Source organism: Anomalospiza imberbis, chromosome 12, assembly GCF_031753505.1.
Source record: "Anomalospiza imberbis isolate Cuckoo-Finch-1a 21T00152 chromosome 12, ASM3175350v1, whole genome shotgun sequence".
NCBI lineage: Eukaryota > Metazoa > Chordata > Aves > Passeriformes > Viduidae > Anomalospiza > Anomalospiza imberbis.
In genome coordinates this window covers 12,473,340-12,484,920 of record NC_089692.1, presented here as the reverse complement: position 1 = coordinate 12,484,920, position 11,581 = coordinate 12,473,340, and the positions used below count along the sequence as shown (strand labels likewise).

The 11,581-nt window shown below is 59.5% G+C and overlaps 2 protein-coding genes across 4 annotated transcripts in view; one reads left to right on the top strand and one right to left on the bottom strand.

The window, feature by feature from the left end:
- The first annotated feature begins 2,626 nt into the window (after nt 1-2,626).
- On the top strand, nt 2,627-7,138 carry SLC38A8 (solute carrier family 38 member 8). Of its 3 annotated transcripts, none has more exons than XM_068202789.1 (10): nt 2,627-2,854; nt 3,310-3,508; nt 3,709-3,862; nt 4,008-4,112; nt 4,422-4,479; nt 4,746-4,860; nt 4,990-5,140; nt 5,212-5,411; nt 5,596-5,647; nt 6,811-7,138. In XM_068202789.1, exons 1-10 carry the CDS (start codon nt 2,660-2,662, stop codon nt 7,136-7,138), a joined length of 1,557 nt encoding a protein of 518 aa, XP_068058890.1. In that variant the 5' UTR covers nt 2,627-2,659. The 3 variants fall into 3 exon arrangements, with proteins under 3 accessions (XP_068058890.1, XP_068058892.1, XP_068058891.1); XM_068202791.1 differs by having other exon boundaries at nt 4,993-5,140; nt 7,008-7,135; XM_068202790.1 differs by having other exon boundaries at nt 4,746-5,140; nt 7,008-7,135.
- A 41-nt stretch (nt 7,139-7,179) lies between these two features.
- Nucleotides 7,180-11,581, bottom strand: part of NECAB2 (N-terminal EF-hand calcium binding protein 2) — a 73,047-nt gene continuing 68,645 nt past the window's right edge. The window contains exons 7-13 of the mRNA XM_068202797.1: nt 9,815-9,933; nt 9,618-9,697; nt 9,257-9,313; nt 9,029-9,141; nt 8,653-8,730; nt 8,195-8,286; nt 7,180-8,000 (exon numbers count right to left, since the gene is read on the bottom strand). Coding sequence (XP_068058898.1) covers nt 7,972-8,000; nt 8,195-8,286; nt 8,653-8,730; nt 9,029-9,141; nt 9,257-9,313; nt 9,618-9,697; nt 9,815-9,933 — 568 coding nt within the window. The 3' untranslated portion in view covers nt 7,180-7,971. The remainder of the gene's footprint in view (nt 8,001-8,194; nt 8,287-8,652; nt 8,731-9,028; nt 9,142-9,256; nt 9,314-9,617; nt 9,698-9,814; nt 9,934-11,581) is intronic.

The following is an 11,581-nucleotide window of genomic DNA, read 5'->3' as shown; positions in this document are numbered from 1 at the left end:
GACAGTGTGCTAAGTGGCTCTTCTTTCTACTTGCAGTCAAAGAGAGCAAATTGCTGGGTAGAGAAGATTTTCATGTCACCTCTCTTCCCACCATATCTTTGTCCTTGCCAGTGGTATCCCAAGTTGCAGACTCCTTTGGAGCACTAACTGGGCAGTTGTACAAACAGTGCTTGCTCTGAGTGAGCACAGAGTTCTGCAAAGCTTCAAAACTCAGCAGCACATAAGGAGAGAGCTCTCAAAGAGCTGTATAGAAAACTGTCATGGGAATGGCACCTAACAGCACCATGTGGTGTCACAGAGATGAGAACCCAGTCTCCTTTAGTTTGTCCTGCCTGAAAGCCTGTGAATTGTCACTGGCTTAAATAAGGATGCAGGCACAAGTTTCCCCTGTCAGTGTGGTGCCAGTTAATGTTGCCATAATTGAAATAGCTTCTCTCTTTTCTAGTGAAACTGAGCTTTTCCCTGCCAACTGCTTTCATCATTGCTCCAGATGAGAACCTTTTCCTAGGAGGCAGGAGCTGGTGGCTGCCTGTATTTGTGAATGGAATGGCAGCCTGGGCAGGTAAGCAGTGTGCACTGGTGAACGGTCCTGGGTGAGCTCATGAGCAGCTCTGGGCATGGCTGGAGAAAGAGGAGGCAGGGCAGCCCTGCTGGGCAGTCTGACTGCACTGCAGGAGAGAACTCCGCTCCATGTAGTCATGGAGCCATGGATAGGGTTTGTGAGTGTCCTACAAAAAAGACTGGGCAAACCAGTTTTCCCTAACTTGAAGGGTGGTTGCCTTTTTCCAACATTTCTCTTCTGGAGGATGCACTGGAAGAGGCAACATTCTGTTGCTGTAGCAGAGAAGGCACTGAGCTTTTGCTTTAGAGCCGTTAGTGGAAGCTTCTTAGGGCTGAGAAGATGGTCCCAAGGCTGGGCTGCTTGTGCCATCCCAGTGGGGCTGGAGCCTCTTGCTCCTCCCTTTCTGAACATAGGTCCATAATGATAGGGAGGGGGGTTTTCAGCATCTCAGCTCTGACATTAGGGTGAGGACCGTCATAGGACCAGCCAGCAGCAGCTGTGCAACTTGTCCAGGATATAAAAAAATCTATCAGTAAAGGTGTGAAATCTCAAGGGCCAGACCTCAGAAGGGATTGCAGGTAGCAAAGCATGATTGTGATCAGTGTTTTTATTTGTATGAAACAAGGACTGTCCATTTGCATTTTTGTACCTTCTATAGTCTTCAAAGGTAATAATGTGGAAAACATTAACAGCCCTTTTTCTACCTGCCAAGGGGACACAGCAGCAGGTAAAGCTGCCAACCCACAGGAACCCTCAGGTTATGGCTTGCAGCCCAGGGGCTGGAGCACCCAGAGAAATGGGAGAAAGGGAGGAAATAAGGGACGGAGCCCAGAGCCACTGAGCAGAGAAGCTGTCTGCTGTGTTGGTGTGTGAGATGAGATGCACCTCTTTGGTTTGAGGTTCTTCCATCAGAGGGAGACTGGAAAGCTTTGGTGGCATTTCTCAGCTTGGTGCTAATGAGGAGACTTGCTCCTCATCGCAGCACTAATGAGAGATTAGAGCTCCACTGCAGCCTTGAAACCAGAATCAAGCTGTATCAAAGCACCAGTCCGAATTAAGAGCCTTTCCCAGTGGCTGGTATTTTACAGCCCAGTGGCCAATTTCTAAGTCGTAGAGGCCAATTATTTCCGAAGCCTTTGGTGTGCAGTTAATGAAGGCTTGGAAGGACCCTTCTAAGTGTTTATAAGCCCTGTAGGCGGCAGAGATGTAATGGAGGTGGCAGGCACAATTAGCCATCCATAATTCCTCCTAGCAGCTGATTAAAGTCTCTTTATCCGTCTTACCAAGATCAGAAGGGCACATATTTGGGAAATCAAAAATGCATTAGGGGCTGTCAGCCAACACCAGGGTCTGTGTGCTGAGCCCTGGGGCAGTGGCCTGTGCCAGGTGTGGCACAGAGCTGCTGTGTGTCCCCATGTCAGGAATGGGCCCCTCATTCCTGTGGGGTGCAGCCTCCTCTGTGCAGGTCCTCTGCAGCATCAGTCGCCCCATCCTGTTATCCCGGCATCCCCTTTGCCAGCATGGAGCAAGGAGTGGGATGGGATGGCTCCTCTCCAAAGTCCCCCAGTGCAGGAAAGCACCAGTGGGCTTTTAGCTGCTGCAGAGACTCGCAGGGGTGCTGGCCTCATCCTGCACCCAAGGAGTTAGGAGGGGTGTGAGCAGCTGCTGCCTTCCTTCACCCTTCCCGGGGCACTCCGCAATGCCCCTTGGTGGCAATTTCATGCCTGGGTGAACAGAGCAGGACGAGGGCGGCCTCAGTCCGTCCAGCCCTGTGGTGATAATAATTTCGGGGAAAGTGAGAGCACGAGCTCCCCACCCAGCAGCCCCGACCCCGCGCTGGGAGCTAAGGGGCGGCTGTGCTCCGCAGGAGCGCTCCGCGGGCCGGCGCTGCCGCGGGGCGCTGTGCGCAGGACGGGGCTGTCCGTGGGTGAGCTCCTGCCAGGGCTTCCCACGGCCGCCTCCCGCCCGGCCCCCGGCGCCCCCTCCCCACGGCCCGCGGGGGCGGGGGGTCCGCGCCGCCCGCGCCGCCCCCGCGGGGCCCTGCGGAGGGGCCGCGCTCCGCGCCCGCCCGGCCACAGCCCTGCGGGACGCGCCGCGATGGAGCGGGCGGCGGGCGAGGGCCGGCCCCTGCTGCCGGCGCCGGGGGGCTCCGCCGGGCTCTCCTCGCCCGCGCTCTCCTCCGCCGGCGCCGTCTTCATCCTGCTCAAGTCCGCGCTGGGCGCGGGGCTGCTGAGCTTCCCCTGGGCCTTCGGCAGGGCCGGCGGGGCCGTCCCCGCCCTCCTGGTGGAGCTGGTAAGGGCGGACTCGGGGCCGGGGACACGGGGGAGACGGGCTGCGGCAGCGGCAGCCGAGGGGCGCCGGTCCGGAGAGGGAGCGGAGGGAGGGGATGCACCTGCTCGGTGTTCGGGGAGCTGGCGGGCACCCCCGTCCCGACCCCCGCAACACCCTTCGGTTGTTGTTGCCGTGCCACCTTAGGGATGCCCTTTGCAGCTGAAGCCACACTTGAAACTGGCTTATAACTCAGAGTAAATGGGTGTCTACTCCCGTACATGCCCCAAAACCCCAAATCTAAACCAGAAGTGCCACGTGAGGCTGTGTCTCCATCCTTTTGCTGACCTTTGTTACCCAGGGCCACAAGGTGATCTGGCCGGTACCCTGGTCCCTGGCCGTGGGCCTGCTGTGTCCTGCTCTGGTCTGGGGCTGAAGGAGGGTCGGCGTGGTGCTTCCTGCTGGCTCTGTCCCCGCAGGGCTCGCTGGTGTTCCTGGTGAGCGGGCTGGCGGTGCTGGGCTATGCCGCGGCCCTCAGCGCCCAGCCCAGCTACCAGGGCGTGGTCCGGGCCGTGTGCGGGGCGGCCGTGGGGAAGCTCTGTGAGGTCTGCTTCCTCCTCAACCTCTTCATGATCTCCGTGGCTCTCCTCAGGGTGGTGGGCGACCAGCTGGAGAAACGTGAGTTGTTTCGCCTCACTGTGTTTGGGACCTGCTTGGGGTCGGCAGCTCTCAGGAGTGAGGGGAAGGTGCTCCCACGTGGGTCACCCCCAGGGTTTTCCTGGAAATTCTAAAGACATGGGGCTCCCTGGTTCTGTGATGCTCCCCACCTCCCTGGGCCATCTTTCAGGGTGCAGCTGACCCCCCACTGCCCCCCACAGTGTGTGACTCCCTGTACCCCAACGAGACACTGAGTGGGGCCCCTCAGCTGCCCCCCTGGTACCTGGACCAGCGCTTCACCCTCTCAGCTCTCTGTGTCCTCGTCATCTTCCCACTCTCTGTCCCCAGGGAGATTGGTTTCCAGAAGTACTCCAGGTACCACCTGGGCTATCCCTGTGGTGGCCCACCCCTAGGTACCCTGTACCCCAGGTTGCCACCTCCCAGGAACCTGTGGGGCCATGGGAACCCCCCTTCTCCCTTCCTCCTTGCTGTGTGCTGATGCTCTCCCGTGCCCTGACAGCATCCTGGGCACGCTGGCTGCCTGCTACCTCACTCTGGTCGTCATCCTGAAATACTACCTGCAGGCAGAGAGCCTGCGTTTGACTGAGGCACCCCAGCCCTCCAGGTAGGAGGATCAGCCCCATGTCCCTCCTGCCCTGACCTCCATGGCCTGAGCAGTGACATGGGGGCAGGGTTGGAGGCAGGGTGGGGGTGGCGCTGGGCCCTGTGTGTGGTGGGGGTGAGCTGGGGACAACTGACAGTGCATGGTAACTCCCAGCCCCAGCTTTCACCCCAGCAATACCCTTTTCTCCCAGAATCACTGAGCAAGAGATTCCCATAGTGCCATCCAGGCTATACAGTTTATGGCATGAAGGTTTCTTCTCCATGAGAGCCTCATGCCTTTTCTTCTGTGCTTCCTCTCCACTTGCCACAGATCCTCCTCCTGGACCTCCATCTTCAGTGTCATTCCCACCATCTGCTTTGGCTTCCAGGTAGGTCACCCTGGCCCCTCTGGCCACAGCTGCCAGGGCAGTGCTGGCAGCCCCCCATGGTGTCCCAGACCACGGGGATGCCATCTTGAAGGGCAAGTTGCAGGAAAGGGGACCTGTGGCTGTCACCAGAGGTGGCTGTGAGGCAGGACACAAGTGCCTGGGAATGGGGCAGAGCAGAAAAGGGCACCCGTAGGTGGGAGAGAGGATGCTGGGGGTGGGAGCTGTGCCTGCATGGGGCCCCAGCACCATCCCCCCTTGCCTTGCAGTGCCACGAGGCATGTGTGGCCATCTACAGCAGCATGCGCAACCAGAGCTTCTCCCACTGGGTCACCGTCTCTGTGCTCTCCATGCTGATTTGCCTGCTCATCTACTCCCTCACTGGTAACCCCAGCACCAAACCCTTCACTCCTCCATGCCCCAGGGGTCCCCTCTCCCCTTGGCTCATCCATCCTCCTCAGAATTCCTCTGTCCTGCTCGCTGCTCGGCCGCCCACCCCCACCTCCCTGTCAGCAGGGCTCTATGGCTACCTGACCTTCGGCGAGGCCGTGGCGTCTGATGTCCTGATGTCCTACCCAGGGAATGACCCACTTGTCATCGTTGCCCGCCTGCTCTTTGGCGTCTCCATTGTCACCATTTACCCCATTGTGGTGCTGCTGGGCAGGTGAGGGGAGTGGTGACAAGCTGGGTGCAGCTTCCCTGGGTGCCACCAGCCCCTGCAATCCTCCCTCCCAGATCCGTGGTGAAGGACTTGTGGGCAGCCCCAAAGCGCGGGGCCGTGGCAGTGTCTGAGGCACACGAGCAGCGCAGCCGGGTGGCACTGACGGTCACCTGGATGGCTGCCACGCTGGGCATCGCCCTGTTCGTCCCCGACATCGGCAAAGTCATCGAGCTCATCGGGGGCATCAGCGCCTTCTTCATCTTCATCTTCCCAGGCAAGAGTAGGCACGAGGAGGGAGGAAAGCAGTGGGGGGTCACTGGTGCCAAGGGCATCACTGCAGGGGAGGGTGGTCTGTCCTGGCCCCGTTTTGGGGGTGCAGGGCTGTGCTTGTGGGGGACAGTGCAGTGGGGCTGGGTGAGGGGTGCTGTCTTGGGACTGAGCTTCTGCACTGACAGCAGGGCTGTGCCTCGTGTGCGTGACTGGGACCCGCAGCCTCGGGCCACACAAAAAGTGAGTGTCTGCGTGCTCAGTGGTGGTGGGGGCAAGGGAAGGGGCAGGGACAGGGCCAGGGTGTGGTATCCCATGGGCCATGGCCAGGACAGTTCCCTGGGGTCACCCTGGTCAAGGTGGGAACCCTGCAAGGAGGGGGATTTGTATGTGGAGGGACGTGCTCTACTGGGGCTGTGCCTGGGAATGTCCCTGCATACCAGGGCTGTGTCCAGGCATCAAGGAGGTGCCCAGGTACCAGAGTGACTTTAGAGGCAGAAGAGCTGTGAGGTTTGGTGGCACTGGGGACACCCAGTGGACACTGGGGTGGGGTCAGGTTGGGGGTCAGAGGGGCAGGGTGCCCCAAGACAGGAGGCCGTCAGGTGTTCAGTGTCTGTTGTGCCAGGGCGGTGTGTCCCCATCACTGCTCCTGTCTGCAGGGGCTGGGGCACAGCAGCAGCCCGTGTCAGGGGGCTGACATGGTGCTGGTGAGTTTGGTATAAGTGTGTGCTTAAGCGTGTCTGTGGTGCCCCTGGGGGAGCAGCAGAGTTTGAGGGAGGATGGAGGTTACATGGTGGGTGGAGGCAGCAGCCCAGGACATCGTGGTCTTGGTCAGGAGGGTGCTCTGGGGACCCATGAACATCTGGGGAGGGGTGCCAGTGTGCTGGAGGGGCCAAGGCAGAAGGTCAGCAGGGGCACCCAGGTGGGTGACAAAGGCTTGGAGAGGTCCCTTGGGGAGACCTGCCAGAGCATGAGCCCATCATGAGGAGAAGGGACGACATGAGCTGAGGCGATGGAGACTGCGAGGGGACAGTCCCAGCCTGCCCGGGACAGGCCGGGAAGGAGCACGGTGCTGAGACCCTGCGGCAGAGCAGCAGCTGGGTTTGGGGTGAGTGCTGCATCCCAGGGACTTGTTCTGGGGTGAGGTGGGCTGTGTGCCCGGGGAGGAGGGAGCAGGGAGCTGCAGAGCCCCAGAGCTCCGGGGCTTGGGGCAGGGGAGGGGACAGGGCTGGAAGCATGTGGTGATAGGATGGAGCTGGGGTGCCTGGGAGTGTTTGTGTCCGAGCACACGGTGGGGGATGAGGGTCTCTGCTCCGTCAGCAGGGCCACTGGGCACAGGCAGAATTGGGAATGATCGCGTGGTGGCATCTGCTGGCTTTTGGACCAAGGTTTGTGTGTCATTGCAGTGGACAGGGGGGCTGCTGGGCTCTTCAGCCATCGACTGGGAGCGAGGCAGAGGAGCAAGGCAGAGGAGCAAGGCAGAGGAGCAAGGCAGAGGAGGCTGACCCTGCAGAGAGCTCCACAGCCAGAGGAGCTGGGGTACAGGGATGGCCCGTGACTGAGGTCAGCTCTACCCCGGCAGCCTCTGCTCGTGTCGCTGCAGGGCTGCTCTCATCTCCTGGGGAGTTCTCTCCGTTCTCGGCGGTGCCTTCGTGTGCGGACAGAGCGCTGCCCTGGCCGTGCTGGGGCTGCTGCGCTGAGGGACCACAGAGCGCCATCGTGACCCCACCGTGACCCTCCCGCCGTCCTGCCCCGGACACAGCCACACCACTGGATCCCATGGCGGTTTTATTTGGCATCACCGTCCCCGTTGTACAGTGGCTAATAAAGACAGGAGAGGGTATTGGCAGGGGTCCTGTGCCACACACCCTGAGGGACCCCCACGCACGGCGGGGTGGGTGCGGGATCGGCACGGACAGACAGACACACAGACGAAGTAGAGACCCCAGGAAGGAGGGGAGGCAGCCACCCTCACGCCTACAAAGCACCAGCTGCAACTGTGCACATGCAAAGGAAACCCCTGGGGACTCCCCACAGCTGGAAAGGACTAAGGGGCACCTTGGGAGAAGGGAAACCCCCCCTCTGCCACCACCCTGACTCCCCCCTGGGGCACAGGTCCCCATCCCTGCAGGCACACTCAGACACCCACACACCAGGCACAGCCTCAACCCCCCCAGTCTTCTCCCTGGGTGGCCCCTGGGGACTTGCACAGACCCCCCAAGCTACTCCCTGCTTTCAGGGGGGGCTCGGTCCAGCCTCCCACTCTCATCCCTCCTTCCTAGTGCCTGCCTGCCTGTACCCATTACCCCCCCTCCCTGCCTACCTATGTCTGGCGGATGTCCCCCTCCCCAAACCCTGCCAGCCCCTCCCTGGCAGTCCTTCTTTCCCCCGAGACCACCCCACACCAGGGAGAGATGCCCCAGGTGATGGGGTAGCTGAGGGAGGACTCTGGGCTGGGGGACACACATGGGAGTTTCCTTCACTGCAGCCAGGTCACACCGACACCTCTCCCAGGCACGGCCACCCCGCAGAGGCAACAGGTGCTGGAGGGCCCCCGGCACCGACCGTCACTCTCGGCTCAGGGTGCACCAGGCAGCTGCAGGGGAACATCACTGGAGGGTCACGCCTGCCCAGCCCCACATCACCCTGAACCCCAGCCCAACCCAGCCAGCTCAGCCCGTGCTGTCCTTCATACCATGCCACCTGCCCACCCTTGTGCCCCAACAACTGCAGAGGTGCTGGCTGCCCAGGGGTCCCTGGCCCTACCCACTGGGGTGGCTGCCCTCCTACCTGGCACGGCCACGCTGGAGATGGCCTCAGGCTGGCTGAGCGTGTCCACCTTGACGTGCTGGAAGCTCTTGCAGGTGGCACTCTGCAGGTGCCTGTGCCCAGGTAGGAGACAGTGGGTGACACCCAGCCCCCCCAGAAACACCATCCAGCCCCCCACAGCACCATGGGCTCTGGCAGGCCTGGGTGCCAGCAATCCTGCTCACTTCCCCTTGTGCAGAGCACCCTGCCTTGGTTCAGGACACTGATCCCTCTCATCACATCCAAAGGCACTCCCAGATGGGAAGTGTAGAGAGACCCACCCCAACCCCCCTGTCCTATTTACAGGGACAGCCCTAGGACAGACAGAGAGACAGCTCCTCAGTCCTGCTGTCAGACAGGGGACAGAGCTTGGGGCTCAGGTGCTCTAACAACCCTCCACACACAAGCCTCCCAAAAGTGGCTAATATCCCCTCCCCTACCTCTTCCAGTCCTCCTCGGTCTCCCAGAACTCGTAGATGATGAAGGTGACCCCATCAGGCAGCTTCACCGCGGTGACGCTGGCAGAAACAGGGAGAGGGGGTGAGCCCCCAACATGCGGCATCCCTCCCCTCTGTAGCCACAGGTGTGCTCTAGGGGGGCTACCGACGGGGGACCCAGCCCCAGCAGCCCAGGTAAGGGTAGCCCCCCCGCCGTCCCAGCACTCCCCAGCCCATGCAGAAGCAGTGTTGGTGGCTGAGCATGACTGCATCCCAAATCCTGGCTGCTTTGCCTCAGTCCTTCACTTGATCCCCACTCCAGCCCACGCCAAGCCCCCATCTCCCCAGCCCCCGATGGGCAGCTGCTGATGGTACCCACTGGAAGCAGTCCCGCTCCCCGGCCACGCTCTTCAGGTACTGCTTCAGGGAGCTGCAGAACTCGCCCAGGTGCTTGTGTGACACCGTCATCTCGTTCCTCACCAGGAGCAGGTACTGCCGGGGCCCCAGACACAGCATGTGAGACCCACAGAAACACAGTGAACCCCCCAAATGTGGCTCTGTGCCGCAGGGGCACCCCAGCACCCGCGGGTGGTGGTCGGACACTCACCGTGCAGGCCGTGCTCTCGCTGTCCGACAGTCGCTGGTGCAGGTCAAACCAGAGGGTCTGGGAAAAGGGCAGTAAGCAGCAGAGGGGGTGGTGGATTGGCTGAGACTGCAAGTCCCTCTCTGCTTGGTGGGTTTCTGTCCCCAGCATTTGCAACGACTGTGCCCCCTTCTCTACAGGGAACGGGCTCCAAGAGCTGCTTGCACCTCCAGTCAGGACCCTTCACAAAATTCCCTGTGCTCCCACTGCAGCCAACATCCCCAACACCACATCCTCATCCCTGCCCCAAAACAGCTGAGGCAAGGTTGCTGAATTGTGCCTGGGATGGCAGGACAGCCCCACACAGGGAAATGCTGGTCCTTACCTTGTCCTCCAGCTTGCCAATCAGCTTGGCCAGCCTGTTGATCTGCCCCTCCAACCCCTCTGCCTTGATGTCAGGGGAACCTGTGCAGAACCAGGAGACATTGATGAAGTGAGGGGCACCTGCAGGCACCCCCTGAGAGCCCTGTGCTCCTGCTGGGATTTGAGTGCTCCAAGCCACCCCAGGCAGCCAGCACTTACCAGCCTGGAAGTTCTTTCCTTGCTCCCTGGGGACCATCCAGGTAGTGGGAGAGTAACTGGGCACGGGGTTGTCGTACCAGGTGTCACTCAGGCCATGACCATCCTTGCTGGGGTAGTGTCTGCAACCAGAGAGCACACAGGGTGTCAGGACATAGAGTGGCATGAGCCAGCCTGGGGAGCCAGCACTAGAGCATGCCCTCTGGCAGCTCTGCAAATAATGCCAGACCCCTTGGAGAGCAACAGTGCCCACACTGCGCCCAGGCAGTGCAGGCTTCCTTCCTGCACCATCCCTTGGCATCAGCCAGTGTGGGGAGTGGGTCAGAAACAGGGGAATGTCAGTGGGCTGCTCCCAGCAGCCATCACTTTTCCACCTGCTTATGGAAGAGCACAGCCCTCCTGGCACCACCAGCAGCCTTCAGGGACTTTTTCTGTCAGACAGACACCTGCAATATGGGGCATTCAGGCCCCTGAAGCTGTGCCCAGCCAGCTGCACCTTACTGGGGCTGGCTTTGCAGTCCAATGGCTTTGGTGGCTTTCAGACAGGAAAAGCTGCTGGCACCCAGAGTGCCCCTGCCCAAATGGCTGCCCATGAGCAGAGGCTGTGTATCCCACTGACAGACTGCAGCTGCAGTTCTCCTGGAGAATGGAAACACATCCACTGTAGCATTGCCTCCAACATGCTTTCTTTGTCTGGGTCTACAAAGCCCATTTGGCTTAGAGGTTGCTCAAAGATCCAAAAAACTGTCCTGAAACACTTCCACAGACGGAGCACCCATAATCACTATCCAGCACCACATCCTTGGTGGTCCTCCCAGGACCTCATTTATTTGCAAGCCAGAGAGAATGCTAAGATCTGCCATCTTCACAAGGGCTTGCAGCTGCCATCCATGTGAGTGAGATGGGAATGACCCCCTCCTTTTTTCTCCACCATCAGGAAGCCTGTGCCACAGAGGGAGAGGCTGAGCAGCTCAAAGGATTTCCAATGTCTCCTTCCAGCAAGAGCAGCTCTGTGGCAGCTGTCTGCTGATAGAGGTGTCTGGGAGCCCTGGCTCCTCTTGGCATCTTTTGTTAGTCAAACAGCTCCCAGCTGGATAAAACATGCTGAGTGCCCTGGAGCCAATGGGCACCACACCAGCCAGCATCTCCCTGCCCTCCTGTCCCTCCCCTGGCTCCTGGCTCCTCCTAAGTACAATTGCTGGGTTCTCTTTCCTCAGCTACCTCATAAATCAGCCAGCGTGGCCTCCACCATAAACACAGGAACATGATGTGCAGATCTGGTCCCAAAGAACATCTCCAAGACAAGGAAGCAGGAGCAACAAAGAGTGTAGGAGCATCCCTTTGCTACAGGCTGTGCAATTATACCACTGCTGGTCCTGGATTATCCCCTGTCAATAGACAGGAAATTAGGCAAAAACACACAGAGGTTTATTTTAATCACAATTTAATGAGGTGTCTCCATCTTGGACCTTTGCCTTCACACTTTGTTCTACAGCCCCTCATTTTCGTGCTTTTTAGGCCACTTCTTTGTCTTCATGACGATGCAGGAGATAATTTTTTGTGGGATTTATTTTTCTTTTTAGCTATTATCTTAACGAGAAAACAACTACAATACTCCTCATTATGATCTGGGCCCACACATCAGCAAATAAAAGCCAGCAAAGTCTTTCATGGGCTCTAATTGCTCTGCCTGGTGTTGGGTTTGTTTCCTCTTCATTGTTTTGCAGGAGCTCCTACTTCTTTTTGTAGAAGGTTTGCCACAAAACAAAG

What these genes read in the sequence shown, in the direction of transcription:
- SLC38A8 (XM_068202789.1), top strand. Translation starts at nt 2,660, where the DNA reads ATGGAGCGGGCGGCGGGCGAGGGCCGGCCCCTGCTGCCGGCGCCGGGG. An exon ending in GAGGCACCCCAGCCCTCCAG is followed by an intron (nt 4,113 to 4,421) that starts GTAGGAGGATCA and finishes CACTTGCCACAG; the next exon opens with ATCCTCCTCCTGGACCTCCA. An exon ending in CTTCATCTTCATCTTCCCAG is followed by an intron (nt 5,412 to 5,595) that starts GCAAGAGTAGGC and finishes CACTGACAGCAG; the next exon opens with GGCTGTGCCTCGTGTGCGTG.